Source organism: Bos indicus, chromosome 25 (assembly GCF_029378745.1).
Source record: "Bos indicus isolate NIAB-ARS_2022 breed Sahiwal x Tharparkar chromosome 25, NIAB-ARS_B.indTharparkar_mat_pri_1.0, whole genome shotgun sequence".
NCBI classification, from domain to species: Eukaryota; Metazoa; Chordata; class Mammalia; order Artiodactyla; family Bovidae; genus Bos; species Bos indicus.
The window spans coordinates 29954786-29969830 of record NC_091784.1 but is presented as its reverse complement, the minus strand read 5'-3'; the positions used below and the strand labels follow the sequence as shown (position 1 = coordinate 29969830).

The 15045-nt window shown below is 44.2% G+C and overlaps 1 protein-coding gene across 2 annotated transcripts in view; it reads right to left on the bottom strand.

Annotated features, from left to right (window-relative positions):
• The window catches only part of CALN1 (calneuron 1), a 462940-nt gene that overhangs the window by 182518 nt on the left and 265377 nt on the right, over positions 1-15045 (bottom strand). For both annotated transcript variants that reach the window (XM_019988189.2, XM_070779998.1), the window contains one exon: positions 3762-3874. In XM_019988189.2, coding sequence (XP_019843748.2) covers positions 3762-3874 — 113 coding nt within the window. The remainder of the gene's footprint in view (positions 1-3761; positions 3875-15045) is intronic.

Below are 15045 nucleotides of genomic sequence, written 5' to 3'. Positions count from 1 at the left end.
ACCAGCTCCACCCTGGAGTTTTTGATTCAGTACTTCTAGGGTGGGGTCCAGGTGTTTGCATATCTAACATGTCCCAGGTGATGCTGATGCTGCTGGTTCAGGAACCAGACTTTGAGAACCTCTCCTGAGTTTTCCATGCTCCATATTTCGCAGGCAGTAAAATCGCTTTGGGGATTCAAGCATTCACTGTCAATCTAACAGGCCTCATGATGGGCATGGCTGCTGAAAGCTATTTGGTTCCTAAGATGATTAAGAACAGCAGCTTTGGATCCCAAACTCTGATAGAGTGGCACGTTGACAAAATATTGAGGAGAGAACCATTCTGTTAGTGCCAGATTTGATGTAAGAAGCGACTCTGCCTGCTGGAATGCAAGTTATCCATAAAAGAACAAAAGTCAAAATCCTGGTATTTTCTAGGTCTTGGTCACATGCAACAAACACCTCATGTGAATGAATATAATTTCTTCTGTCTCACTTGCTTTCCCTGCAAGTTTTATCCAAGGTCGACCTCACAGGGCAGATAATTTACAGTTTCACAGATGAAAACATTGTAGATACTTCATAGTTATTTGACTAGCTGGGGACTATATTTACTTTCCTTTCATCTTTTTCTGATTATACAAGTAATGCATGCCCATTGTGAAGCTTTTGAAAAATATAGAAAGATATGATCACTCATCATGCTATCACATATGGAATGTCACTGTCAATAATCTGACATATTTTCCCCAGTTCTTTTATGCATAAAAGATTTGGCATCATATTGTACCTGGAGCTTTCCAGAGTGTTTCTTTCCTGTGCACACAGATGTGAGATAAACTAGACCTGTGTGTAAACAGGTAAGTAAAAACTCACTCTGGAGCAGGCACAAAGAGCAGGAAGCCCTGTGAGTTTCTTTGTTCTTAACCTCCAGCCCCAAACCTGTTCCCACACATCCAATGCCATCCACTGAATAGATCCATTTGCTTAAATATTGATGTGTTTCATTTCTTAAATCAGAAACTGTAAATTAGGGACTTCCCTGGTGATCCAGTAGTTAAAGATCCACCTTGCAAATGCAGGGGACTCGGGTCTGATCCCTGATCAGGGGCCCAGGATCCCATATGCCGCAGGGCAGCTAAGGCCCATATACTTGCAACTACTGAGTCCACGTGCTTTAGAACTCGTGCTCTTCAACAAAAGAAGCCAATGCGCTGCAATAAGACCCAGCACAGCCAAAAAAAACCCTGTAAATTAGTCAAGTCTTAGTGAAGTTTATGCATAAGATAAAAACGTGAGCCAAGGAGCCAAGGTGTTGGCTCCTTCTACAGGTACAGGTAAGTCCTGATAGTAAGACACCACTGGCTCCTCTCCTAGCTAAGGGTGGGACTCATCTCTCTCTCTTTAAAGGGAGAAGAGTTTAACAGAAGTGTTGGTTGAACCTGGATCACCAGAGCTGCATGATCTCCCGTGATGCTGGTCATTACCTCTGCCATTTGGTCGTTACCACAGTCTGCGAGCTCGTGGCAGAACACAGCTGTGCACAGTGCTGGAGGTCATAGAGGAGGAAAGATGAAGGGCTGTTGTGGGGACTCAGGTGAACCCTCGATGCAGATGTTTCACAGCATGGGAGCATCTGTTGCATTAGATACCTTCTTGGGTACAAGTGGCCTTGTGGTGTGTGGTGCAAGTGACTGGCAGAATAAAGTGACTTTGAGGATGCTGCTGCTCTACAGTTGCAATGGAGTTGAAGTGTTGAGCATGAAAGCCCTCCCCCGCCCCCACCCTGCATCTGGCCCTCTCAGCTCCTCCCTCCCCTCCTCTCCTCTCCTCTCCACCACTAACATACACCAAGTTCTGCTCAACTACATCACAGCAGTAACAGCCAACACACACGACTTTGATGAATAAAGGAGAAGACAATAAGAATTCCACAGGTTATTATTTGCTACACAAGGGAGAGGTTCTGAACTGGCAGCCAAGAAATCTGTGAGTCTCACACCCAGACTAAGTACCCAGGGAGGACAGACACTCTGGGGCATGGCCCTCATGTTAGTAGCCAATCAATTCCATCTTCACTGATACCAGTTTCCTGCAAAGAGCCAGGCGCTCAAAACTTTGGGGATGAGCACCAACTGATAAATAGCCCTTTTTGCAGAATCCCAATTGATTTTCTTCTCCCCTTGGCCCTGTAGGCTAGAATGCCAGGAATGAGTGAGCCTTGGAGAGCAGACTTAATTTGCAAGGTGAGCCTAGGGCCTGGTGGGCTCACTTCTCAGAACACAGAGAACATCCATGGTCAGTTTTCCTCTAAGATAGGGAGAAACCAAAACCTGAAAAAAATGAAAGACCGTGACAGCAGTGTCAGGCCAGGAAGCTGAAGCCAAAGTACAGCCACATTCCCCTTTGTGGTCGCCGGTCTCCAAGGTGGTCCTCAATGACCCCTCCTCTGGGGATTCACTGGGAGGAGTCCTCTCCCTCCACTGAATGCGGATGCACTTTGTAACCAATAGGACTGAGGTATAGTTGAATTACAGTGTTGTGTCAATTTCTGCTGTAGAGCAAAGTGACTCAGTTATACATATATATATATATACATTCTTTTTCATATTCTTTTCTATCGTGGTTCATCATAGAGTATTGAATATAGTTCCCTGTGCTATACAGTAGGACTTTGTTGTTTATTCATTCTCCCCATACCAGTTTGCATCTGCTAATCCCAAACTTCCAATCCAACTCTCTCCCACCCTCCTTCCCCTTAGCAACCACCACTCTATTCTCTGTGAAGGACTGTCTTAAACATCTTTTGTAAAACCCATAGTGATTGTTAGACTACGGGATAAGTAACAAGTTCTTACTAAGTACTTGTTGGTTATATGCAAGATGATAGATTAAGACTAGAGGTACACTGCTGACTGCAATCCTTAACTAGATGAGAGAAATATCGTTGGTTAAGGGAAAAAACACATCAAGAAATTAAAGAAACCACCCTGTGTTGGAATGGTATTTTACATGTCTAAACTATAATTCAATTTAACTTGACAAATTATATTCACATCTTAAAAATAATTATTGATGAGCCATTCCCCAAATTCCATAATCATAAAATAATATTCACATTTTAAAATTAAAGAATATAAAGAAATGACTTATAGCACATCAAAATAGTTCAAAGGTCATTGTTACTTGGAATTTCTAAAACAGCTTGCAGATAGAAACAGAAGCAAATTGAGAAGTATCAAATACAAATTTTGAGATAAAACCCTTCTGTCCTCTTGAGAGATAGGATCCAAACACACAAGGCAATCATATCATCCTCTCAGCAAGGACCTCCTGAACCAGGAATGGCAGTGAGCACAGGTAATACCAATATGTCCTTCCTAGGTGTCTTCAGGAAAAAGGCTTTTGTGAACCAGAAGAGGAGGAATCTCATTTCTCCAAAATGTAAAACTATTTTTGAAATAAGGAATAAATAGGGAGATATTTCACTCTTCCAAGACTTAAAAGAGTATAGTTTTGATACTTGTTTTCAGGGGACCTAGGAGAATCTCAGGGACAGGGGAGCCTGGTGGGTTTCCGTCTATGGGGTCGCACAGAGTTGGACACAACTGAAGCAATTTAGCAGCAGCAGCAGTATGATCTCAACTTAGTTGTCCAGTTCAAGAAATGTACATCAGTCGAGCCCAAAAGAGAGCTTCATATGCTGAACATAAGCTCAAGAATTCACAGTCAAATGTTAGTCCCAAACCCAAATCTAATCTTTAAACAAAATCTTAACTCACCTGCCAGAATATGCTGTCTATTGTGTTTCCAAGAAAACCATCGCGACCTTCTGAAGACACCAGTTTGGGGCCAAGAATGGTCATGAATTCATCAAAATCCACCTGGCCATCCCCTGGAAGGAGAAGAAATAAGTATGAGTTGAAAAGTAGCTGAAATTGACCTACCCAATGTTTATTTCATTATTTCACTGGAAATATGAAATAAACATCTCCATGAAATAAAATCATGAAATAATTTGAAATAATGAAATAAACATCTGGGAGTAGATGAATAAAATAAACATGAAATAAACATCTACATGCTTTTCTACACAGCATGACCTTGATCAATGAAGAGCTGGAACCATTTCTGAAAATTGTGCAACATCTTAAAATACCAAAAGACAACCAAAAGAAACTGGCAACAATTAGTACCTCCAATACCACCTATCCCTAATCATTTGTTACTATTTATATCTAAATCCCAACCAACACCTCCCACAACCTCACAGGTACTGTAATTCCTGGACCCCAAGTTGCCTAGCTGTACAGGAGAGAAATCACACCTTTATCCCAATCTCTTCCTTCATACTGGTCAATCACACATAGATTTAGTCATCAAGTCTTACTGATTTCACTTGTTAAATACCTGTAGCTGCTCTACCTTCTTCATTAATTCAATTGCTAGTCCAGTTCCAAAAACACTGTGGTAGGAAAACGTTTCCAAGAATGAATGTTCTAATAATAATTACAATATTACTAGTAGAATGACTTTTGTCCTCATATTCTCACCTCCATACTTTCTTCCACACAGTTGAGTTTACTTCTCCCAAAGCCTATCTGATCCTGCTTTATAAACTTCAGTGGCATCTTTGACCAAAAATAAGGAAACCACCTCAGAACCCACCCACCTCAAGTCCCACTATGCCTTTTGACACCTTTTGCTCCCCACCTCTGCACAAGATGTCATGCTATTTCGGAGCTCCAGACCTCTGTACACACTGTTCCCTCCATTTGTCTACTGGGTAATCTCTAACTTGTTTCATAAGATGAAGCTGAAATATCATGTTCTCTTTTGATATTTTTCCTGACCATTTCTCATCTCACTAGACAGAGTTGGGCAAACTTCTGTTTCTCCTACTAACTTAATGTGCACCTGTTTAGAACTGATTACCCTCTATCTCAGCCACTAATGTGCATGCCTGTCTCCCACCTAGATTGTTAGCTCTGCAAGGCCAAGGACCCAGTCTGAAAAGTCTATATTTGATACCATGGTGGGCACTCAAAGTGCCCTTAGAGAATGAATGATATCTCTTGCTTGTATTTTCTTTGCTCAGTTCAAATGTATTGGAACTTCCATGCTAGAGCTGACACTGGCCAAGTGAACTTAGGCCAACTTAGACAAAAGCAGACCTTCAGGGCATGGCCTGAGCCCCCAGGATTCATCAGTGTGGCATTCTGCACGGACTGCTTGGGAGGGTGTCTCCACCAAGAGTCACCACACCTTGGTCCCAGGTGAAAAAGACAGCCCAGGTGGCTGCATACAAGCTTGCCAAAGTGCAGACATATCAATCCACTCCCAGAGTGTAATAGCCTTCCATGAGCCTTTGCTGAAAACCTACTTCCAAAATTCAAGCAGATGTCATCATCAAGATGTCAATAATTCAGAAAAAGACAGTCCAGGAACAGATCCAAGTGTAGATAAAACTTCCAAGAGGATAGGAGAAGCATGACAAGTCAGTGGGAAAGGGAAGACTAAGCCACCAAATGGGGTGGGGCAGTCCAAGGACCACTGAGAAAGGAATGTACCTCTTACCATTCGACAAGATGAAAGGATATAAAATTTCACCCTGGCGGGTCATCATCAGCCGACAACAAGTTAGCATCTTGCCTTTCAAACCAGCAAATACTTCTTAAAAGAATACTGTTCAATGCTGGCAGAGATGTGGAGAAGACACGAGCTCTCTTATGCACCCCTGTGTGCTCATCCTGAACACTGACTAGCAGGATTCAAAATGCTGTATCCTGCTGGTTCCTTTTCACTTAACAACTTCACTTTTAAAGAAAAAGACAAAGCAAGGAAACTACCTTAAATGCAGTCCAAGATGTTTACCCAAAGATAAATCATCCAGTATTTGTGAAAGTAGAAAGCTGGAGGAAGCTGAGAATGGCCCAGTCTTGCTGGTATTCACAATGAGTTAGCACCACATGGCTCCCAGTCTAGGACAGTCACACTTGTTATGCTCATGCACTAACCTGCTGCTCACCCCAAGTTGCTCCTGCTAGTCAAACCTGGCACTGGGGACTTCCCTGGCAGTCCAGTCATTAAGAATCAGCCTGCCAGTGCAGGGGACATGGGATCCTTGCTCTGGGGACTAACATTCTACAAGCCATGGGGCAGCTAAGCCCCTGAGCCAACTACTGAAGCCAGAGTGCCCTAGAGTCCATGCTCTGCAACAAGAGAAGCTACCATAATGAGAAGCCTGCATGCTGCAACTAGGGAGTAGTCTCCGCTCACCACAACTAGAGAAAGGCTGCATGCGTCAATGAAGAGCCTGTGTGCTGCAATGAAGACCTAGTGCAGCCATAAATAAATAAACAAAAAGCCAGTGCTGGATGGCCAAAAAGTCTCAGACCAGAAGATGCATTCTCAAGAGAGAAAGTGTCACCTTCAGTGAGATGGAAAGTGATTCTTAGGGGACAAAAAATATCTTAGGCATTACAATCATTAGTGGCCCTCCTAAGGTCACAGTACATAAAGAGACATATGCACACTATATCTGTACTATTAAAATGCCATGGGGTTGGGGCAACTAGAGAAACAAGTGTCTTAAAAGGCATCTGAGCAGGTGAGTGGCAGAACAAGAAGCAGGAGCAGGACAAGAGGAAGAAGCAGACAAGAAGAGGAAGTAGTTTGAGAAACACTAGACTAGATAATGTCTCAAGTACAGTAAGTCCCCTCCGTGCCAATCGTCAAGTCGTGAACTTTCAAAGATGCAAACGTGCATCTAGTTCCAGCAAGGAACCAGAACCTGTTCCATCAACGTCAGGCATGAGTGAAATTGCAGCTTGCCCTCCATCTCCTATTGCTGACAATCCTTCAGTTCCACCATCTCCCACCTCCTCTCCCTCCTCCAGTTGGTAACCCTTGATGCCAAGCCCTGGATGCCAGCTGTTGTGCTGTACTAGTATAAGATGAGAAATGTTTTCTTTATTTTTTGTGTTTGTTTTTTATGTATTAGTTGTGTGGAAAGTATTATAAACCTATTACAGTATAGTATGATATAGCTGATTGTGTTAGTTGGGTACCTATGAACAAATTAGACTTAAGAACAAACTGGACTTACTAATGAAACCTGTTCATATGTAGGGGACTTACTGTACTATGGTTCTCCTTCCAGGGACCTCCTTCTGAGGTGCTGGTCTAGTAACAATGGGCATCACCCCAACCGTCTGTCACCCAGGGCAATGGTTCATAAAGGTTTAGAAGCTCGAAGGTGTGGATCATTCTTTTACAAAGACCTCATAAGACCCTATCTAAAATACATCCACTGGGCTGGGTCATACAAGCTTCTGGCTGGGGTGTAGTAGGCACTCTTACTTGGGAGCTGAATGGAATGGGGATGGGGGAGGTCCAGAGTATGTGCCAAGTATATTTCTCAGTATATTAGGCACCTGAGGACCAGGAGGATGAGGCTGTTTTTAAACAATCTAACTTTCAGGTAAGAGGAAAGTGATCACCCACCTCTCTGAAACCTCCCCCCAACCCAGGTGATGGGAGAGCAGCATGTGGAACTGGAGTCCACACAGAACCCTGGTCAAAGTCATCAGGGAGCACTCACAGATGGTGCCCTTGGCTGAGAACATCAGCCTCAAAGTTGACAAATGGAAGTGATGCTTCCAACCATATCCTGACCTCGGTGAAGGGAGCAGCTTTTTTGCTCCCGAAACCGCTGACCAGAAGGAAAGAGCTTGGGTCATGGTGAGCAACCCCAGGGTGGTGCCAGCTACAGTGCAGGGGCACAGGGGACTTGGCAGAGCCTTTCTGCTAGTTGGAGGAGAGGTCTGGTTCATGGAAGGATTTGTTTCTAGCTATTAAGCAGAAGACATTTGGAACCTCAGATTTCTTATTGGTCAAAATGTGATTCTCTCCTCCATTTTTTTTTTCCATTATCAATGAGCCAAGGGAGATTTCTGCAGGCCCATAGTTGGAGAAATAAGAGGGATGCCTCTTTGACTTTGTCTATGTCTCTTGGGATCTTCTCAGCTCTGGCTCCGTAGCATGTGCATATTGCACATTTTCTGCAGACCCTCAGTACACAGAGTCCTCCTTCACATACACAGCTCGTCACTGGTCTTGCCAGGAGTACAAGATTCTATTCAGATGGAGACTGAATAAAAGTCCCCTTCAGCAGATCCTAGTTTAAAGGACAGACAGGACTGGGAACACTCCGTAAGCTTTCAAAGCTGCTCCTAGCAGTCTGGCCCCACGTCCACCTCACCCTACCCCACCCTGCATCCATCCCAGGAGTACTGAGAAGAGTATAATTTCAGACATATCTCCCTAAGTTCCTTATACAAAAACTAGCCGCCGGCAGAGGCAAAGTCTGGGAAGTCTGGTGATGATCTTAACATCTAACATACTGAGCATTCACAATGCCATGGCATCATTGGAAGACATTGCACAGCCTAGTTCACTGAAGTCTGCCAGTAGCCCATTTTACAGATGAGAAAACTGATGCACAGAGAGGTTCAGTAACTTGCAGAAGCTCACACAGAGGAGCAGAGCGGTGATTCCCAACCCAGCAGCTTGCCTATGCTTTTGCTTCCTCTTGGGAGGCCAGGTGATGTATGACACTGTCAGGAACACTAATTCATCTGACCCCAGTGTTCCCTAGCTGGGGAATGCTGTGGCTTCTGGCACAAAGAGGCAAATTGAAATCTAAGCTGTCTTTTTGTCTAGTTATCAAGTCTCAGGGCAGCTGCTGGAGGCCTTTATTAAGCATTTAAAAGAGTCATAATAAGTAATAGGAAATATTGATTTAACATTTGCTATATGCCAGACACTGAACTCAAGGTCTGACATATTATTGTGTTTGATTCCATCCCAACACTGTGAATAGGTTCTGCCCTTCCACATTCTACCCTTGAGAAAACTTCACCAAGAAGAGGTTAAAAGGAGCTGGGTCAAGGCTGGTCAGCTAGTATATGCCTGCCGAGGGATCAACTTGGAACTCTTGATTTAACCCCCACGTTGCAAAGCCTCCCTCTATGTCAGAGGCCCCAGTACAATTCCTGTTTCAGGTTACACCTCTCTGCAAAGTCTGAGAGTATAATATGTTTTCCTACTGAGCTTTTAGGACGGAATTTAGTGGGAAGTGGGAAAATGGCCTTTAGAGGCTTTAACACAAATGACCATGGTCTGAAAGCTCTTTGTTCCCCCAAATTGCCATCCTGCCTGCAATGAGGGTCTCAGTAATTCTCCTTGGAGGGTCAGTTCTCAGAGGATCCAGGTCTCTCCCATACAATCCTATAGGCACCCTCTTCCACCAGGCCTGGCAGGGTGACATCAGGCAGGGGACATTCACGTGTCCCCTAAAGACATCAGGCTGGCATTCACGTGTCCCCTAAAGACAAACCGGACATCTTCCCAGACCGCCCTCCCCTGACCCTTCACAGAATGCAGCGACCTCCGAATGCAAAAACTTCATTTGGTTAAATCATTTTACGAATCTTTAACAGTAAGTGCAGAGCAAAACAATGAAACTCACTCCAATAAGGAATCATTCCTAACCTCCCCCATGCTTCCAATATTATGATCCACTTAGCAAGACAGGCAGGAAGCTAACCTGCCCAGGACTGCATCTGATTGCTTCCCACTGCTATGTAAGTCAGAGTAATGAACTTGAACGAGGGCAAGAAGCTGCGGGAGGGCCAGGACTGCACAACATTCGTTAAGACCAACCAGCTGAAACTTTCACCAAGAGGTAAAATAACAATAAAAATCCCTGCAAAATAAAAGGAAGGAAAGGCATATTCAGAAAAAATGATGGGTAAAGAAGGGTAATGAGGAGATAGCTTGGGAGGAAGAAGAAATGTCTGCTTGAGACTCTGTTCCAATCAACTGACTCAATTCCAAAAGCACGGAGATGTGAGGTATACGGTGGGGCAAGAGAGGGATGAATAGACACAGGCTTACCCTCCAGGAGGTTGCAATCCATCACCCAGGGCAGAATCTAGTAGGGGCTGGGACTGACCTAAAAGCATTGAGCTAGGGCAGCACCACAGTAGGAGCAAAGGCTCTAATTTGGAAATTCTCGATGGCTCAGGAGTGAGCTGAGAAACAGAATATTTCCTGCCATATCAGTAAACAAGGATATCACAGTCATCGGCAATTGCAGCCCTCCAACATGAGCCAGTGAGCCCCGAGGAAATTCAGGGCTGAAAAGAACACCTGCCATCTAGCAGCCAATAGATTGCAGGCACTCCCTGTGGTGAGCCCTGAGGGAACATAGGGTGTGAAAATACAGGATACTGGCCCCAGATAGCTCAGGTGCATACCTGAGGAATGATTTCAGTGAGCTTAGACTCTTGCATTTTCCCATACTTAGAAAAGTGCTAAATGCCTTAACTCGAGATATCTGGTTTTCTTCAATTAATAATAATATTTTGATGTTCCTGATAACCTGCGCGTTATTGAAATATTGTTGTTGTTGTTTAGATGCTAAGTCGAGTCAGACTCTTCGTGACTCCATGGATTGTAGCCCACCAGGCCCCTCTGTCCATGGGATTTCCCAGGCAAGAATACTGGAGTGGGTTGCCATTTCCTTCTCCAGGGGATCTTCCCGACCTGGAATCAAACCCATCTCCTGCATTGGCAGGCAGATTCTTTACTGCTGAGCCACCAGGGAAGCCCCTTATTGCAATATATCCTAGCTATATAGCCTATGTATTTAGTTCTCCCCCTGGTCTCCTCAGAGTGGTTTCTCGGGGCTCTCTTTAATGCTGTCTCCTGAGCTACAGTCCTCATTTTGCCCCAAATAAAACTTGACTTGCAGCTCTCATGGTGTGCACTTTCTTAAAAGTCAACAGAACCCTTAACCCGTAAGGGAGGGGAGGTTCTAGCAAGCTGAAAGAGGAGATGAGCATCCTGAATACTTCATGGACCCCAGGAAGGATGTTGTGTGACTGGAGCAGTAACCACCCTCCCTTTATGCTGGAACAAGGACTCCTGTGGGAAGAGAACAGGACAAGATAAGCCCTGCTTGTTTCTGATGCAGCGTCAGTGGGAAGTGTCCAAGTGGGGAGTGAGAGCATCACCCCATCCACCAACTCCACCCAGTGAAATTTGTGTGCCTAATGCTGAGAAGGCAATGGCAACCCACTCCAGTGTCTTGCCTGGAGAATCCCAGGGACGGGGAAGTCTGGTGGGCTGCCGTCTCTGCGGTCGCACAGAGTCGGACATGACTGAAGTGACTTAGCAGTAGCAGTAATGCTTCCACATCAACCTCTTATAATGTGTTAGGGACTGAACTGTGTCCCTCCAGAATTCATTGGTTGAAGCCCCAACTCCCAGTGTGACTATATTTGGAGACAGAGACTTGAAGGAAGTGATTAAGGTTAAGTGAGGTAATAAGGGTGGGACCCTAATCCAATAGGATTGGTATCCTTTTAAGAAGAGAAACAGGGACTTCCCTGGCAGTCCAGTGGTTGGGACTCAGTGTGTCCACTATAGATATCATGGGTTCGATCCCTGGTTAGGGATCTAATATAGACCTCAAAGCAGCTGGTGACACAAGCAAGGTTCTTCCTTGTGAAGGCTTGACTGTGGGCAGCAGGCTGGCTCAGCCACTATTCTGAAAGGACTAGCATGTTCTCTCCATCCTCTGCCTCTGTGCTCAGAATTTTACATACTTAAGTCCTCCTACTTCCCAAACTGCCCAATCCTCAACCTGCCTGTCAAAGCAGCTCCAAGGCCCAGACAACCCTAAGCAGTGCACAGGCCGCCGGCAACCTAGCATCCCGGGAAGCCTGTTTCTCATGGGAGCTGGACGTTAAGCAGAGCTTTTACACCTCTTATGCATCCTAGAATGATAGAAAAGATGCTTCTACTTCCGCTTTATATCCAAATGGGAAATTGCAATTGACCACAGTAGAAAGTGGGCTTCCCAGGTAGCACAAGTGATAAAGAACCACCTGCCAATGCAGGAGATGTCAGAGACATGGGTCCGATCCATGGGTGGGGAAGATCCCCTGGAGGAAGGCATGGCAACCCACTCCAGTATTCTTGCCTGAAGAATCCCACGGACTGAGGAGCCCTGCAGGTGGGCTACAGTCCATAGGGTCACAAAGAGTCAGACACGCCTGAAGCAACTTAGCACGCACACATGCACAGTAGAGAGCTGAGGGATAGTGAGATAAAGGAGGGAGTTGGTGGAGGGTGGAGACATGTCCTAGCCTTGGCACTGCTCACTCTCACTTCCCTTCTGAATAGGACCAGGAAGTAATCAATAAGGCTGGCTCTCAGGAGGTGTGCAAAGTTTGTGCTCACAGCTGGGGCCCATGCTCCTCTGGTATTGTTTCTCATCTATGCTATGGGTCCATCCAAGCCTAATCTGCTTAGAGTTAGCGCAGCCATGCTACCTCCTCTCTTATTTTCTGCATACGGATATAGCCCACGGGCAAGGCTGAATATACACAGGCACTTTTTTCCTTATTCCTATTGCTCTTATATTCACATCTTCCTCGGGTATCCATGTGGAAAAGAAACTCAAAACAAGACAGACCATGCATCTTACTAGCACCAAACTCGCCTTCTACTCCAATAGCTGCAAGGTCATTTCTAACCTTCAGAGAAAAGTGTTGACTAGAAAGTTTCGGGTCTGAAGTACATCAGGGAGTGAGTTATGAGAAAATGGATGCAGCGACTTCAGAATAATCTTGACTTGAGGATCACAAGGAACAGATTTTGAGCACAGTTTTATGGACTTGTTGGTCCTTTGGATAAATGTCTATTTAGTTCCTCTGCCTATTTTTAAATTTTTTTTTCTATTTTATGTTGTACAGATGTTTTGGTGTGGACCATTTTAAACGTCTTTATTTAATTTATTACAATAGTGCTTCTATTTTATGTTTTGTGCTTTTGGCTGCAAGACAAGTAAGGGATTTTCAGCTCCCTGACCAGAGAGATAAGTCAGCCTCTCCATCAGGAAGCTTCCATAAACCTCTTATCCTTATCATCAGAGGGCAGACAGAATGAAAACCACAATCACAGAAAACTAATCAAACTGATCATATGGACCAGTCTGGCAACCCACTCCAGTGTTCTTGCCTGGAGAATCCCAGGGACGGGGGAGCCTGGTGGGCTGCCGTCTATGGGGTCACACAGAGTTGGACATGACTGATGTGACTTAGCAGTAGCAGCAGCAATGTCTAACTCAATGAAACTAAAAGCCATGCCGTGTAGGATCACCCAAGACAGATGGGTCATGGTGGAGAGTTCTGACAAAACGTGATCCACTGGAGAATGGAAGGCAAACCACCAGTACTCTTGCCTTGAAAACCCCATGAACAATATGAAAAGGCAAAAAGATAGGACACTGAAAGATGAACTCCCCAGGTCGGTAGGTGCCCAAAATGCTACTGGAGATTGTGGAGAAGTAACTCCAGAAAGAACGAACAGATGAAGCCAAAGCGAAAACAACGCCCAATTGTGGATGTGACTGGTGATGGAAGTAAAGTCCTATGCTATAAAGAACAATATTGCATAGGAACGTGGAATGTTAGGTCCATGAATCAAGACAAATTGGAAGTGCTCAAACAGGAGATGGCAAGAGTGAACATTGACATTTTAGGAATCAGTGAACTAAAATGGACTGGAATGGGTGACTGTAATTCAGATGACCATTATATATACTACTGTGGGCAAGAACCCCTTAGAAGAAATGGAGTAGCCATCATAGTCAACAAAAGAGTCTGAAATGCAGTACTTGGGTGCAATCTCAAAAATGACAGAATGATCTCTGTCCGTTTCAAAGGCAAACCATTCAATATCACAGTAATCCAAGTCTATGCCCTGAACAGTAATCCTGAAAAAACTGAAATTGAATGGTCTATAAAGACCTACAAGACCTTCTCGAACTAACAAGCCCAAAAGATGTCCTTTTCATTATAGGGGATGGAATGCAAAAGTAGTAAGTCAAGAGATACCTGGAGTAACATGCGAATTTGGCTTTGGAATACAAAATGAAGCAGGGCAAAGGCTAATAGAGTTTTGCCAAGAGAATGCACTGGTCATAGCAAACACCCTCTTCCAACAACACAACACAGGACTCTACACATGGACATTACCAGATGGTCAATACCGAAATCAGATTGATTATATTCTTTGCAGCCAAAGATGGAGAAGCTCTATACAGTCAGCAAAAACAAGACTGGGAGCTGACTATGGCTCAGACCATAAACTCCTTATTGCCAAATTCAGACTGAAATTGAAGAAAGTAGGGAAAACCGCTAGACCATTCAGGTATGACCTAAATCAAATCCCTTACAATTATACAGTAGAAGGGACAAATAGATTCAAGGGATTAGATCTGATAGACAGAGTGCCTGAAGAACTATGGACGGAGGTTCATGACATTGTACAGGAGGCAGTGATCAAGACCATCCCGAAGAAAAAGAAATGCAAAAAGGCAAGATGGTTCTCTGAGGAGGCCTTACAAATAGATGGGGAAAGAAGAGAAGCAAAAGGCAAAGGAGAGAAGCAAAGATATACCCATTTGAATGCAGAATTCCAAGGAATAGCAAGGAGAGATAAGAAAGCCTTCCTCTGTGATCAGTGCAAAGAAATAGAGGAAAACAATAGAATGGGAAAGACTAGAGATCTCTTTGAGAAAATTAGAGATACCAAGGGAACATTTCATGCAAAGATGGGCACAATAAAGGACAGAAATGATATGGACCTAACAGAAGCAGAAGATATTAAGAAGAGGTGGCAAGAATACACAAAATTATACAAAAACAGATCTTCACAACCCAGATAATCACCCAGGTGATCACTCACCTATAGCCAGACATCCTGGAATGCAAAGTCAAGTGGGCCTTAGGAAGCATCACTATGAACAAGGCTAGTGGAGGTGATGGAATTCCAGTTGAACTATTTCAAATCCTAAAAGATGATGCTGTGAAAGTGCTGCACTCAATATGCCAGCAAATCTGGAAAACTCTGCAGTGGCCACAGGACTGGAAAAGGTCAGTTTTCATTCCAGTCCCAAAGAGAGGCAATGTCAAAGAATGCTCAAACTAC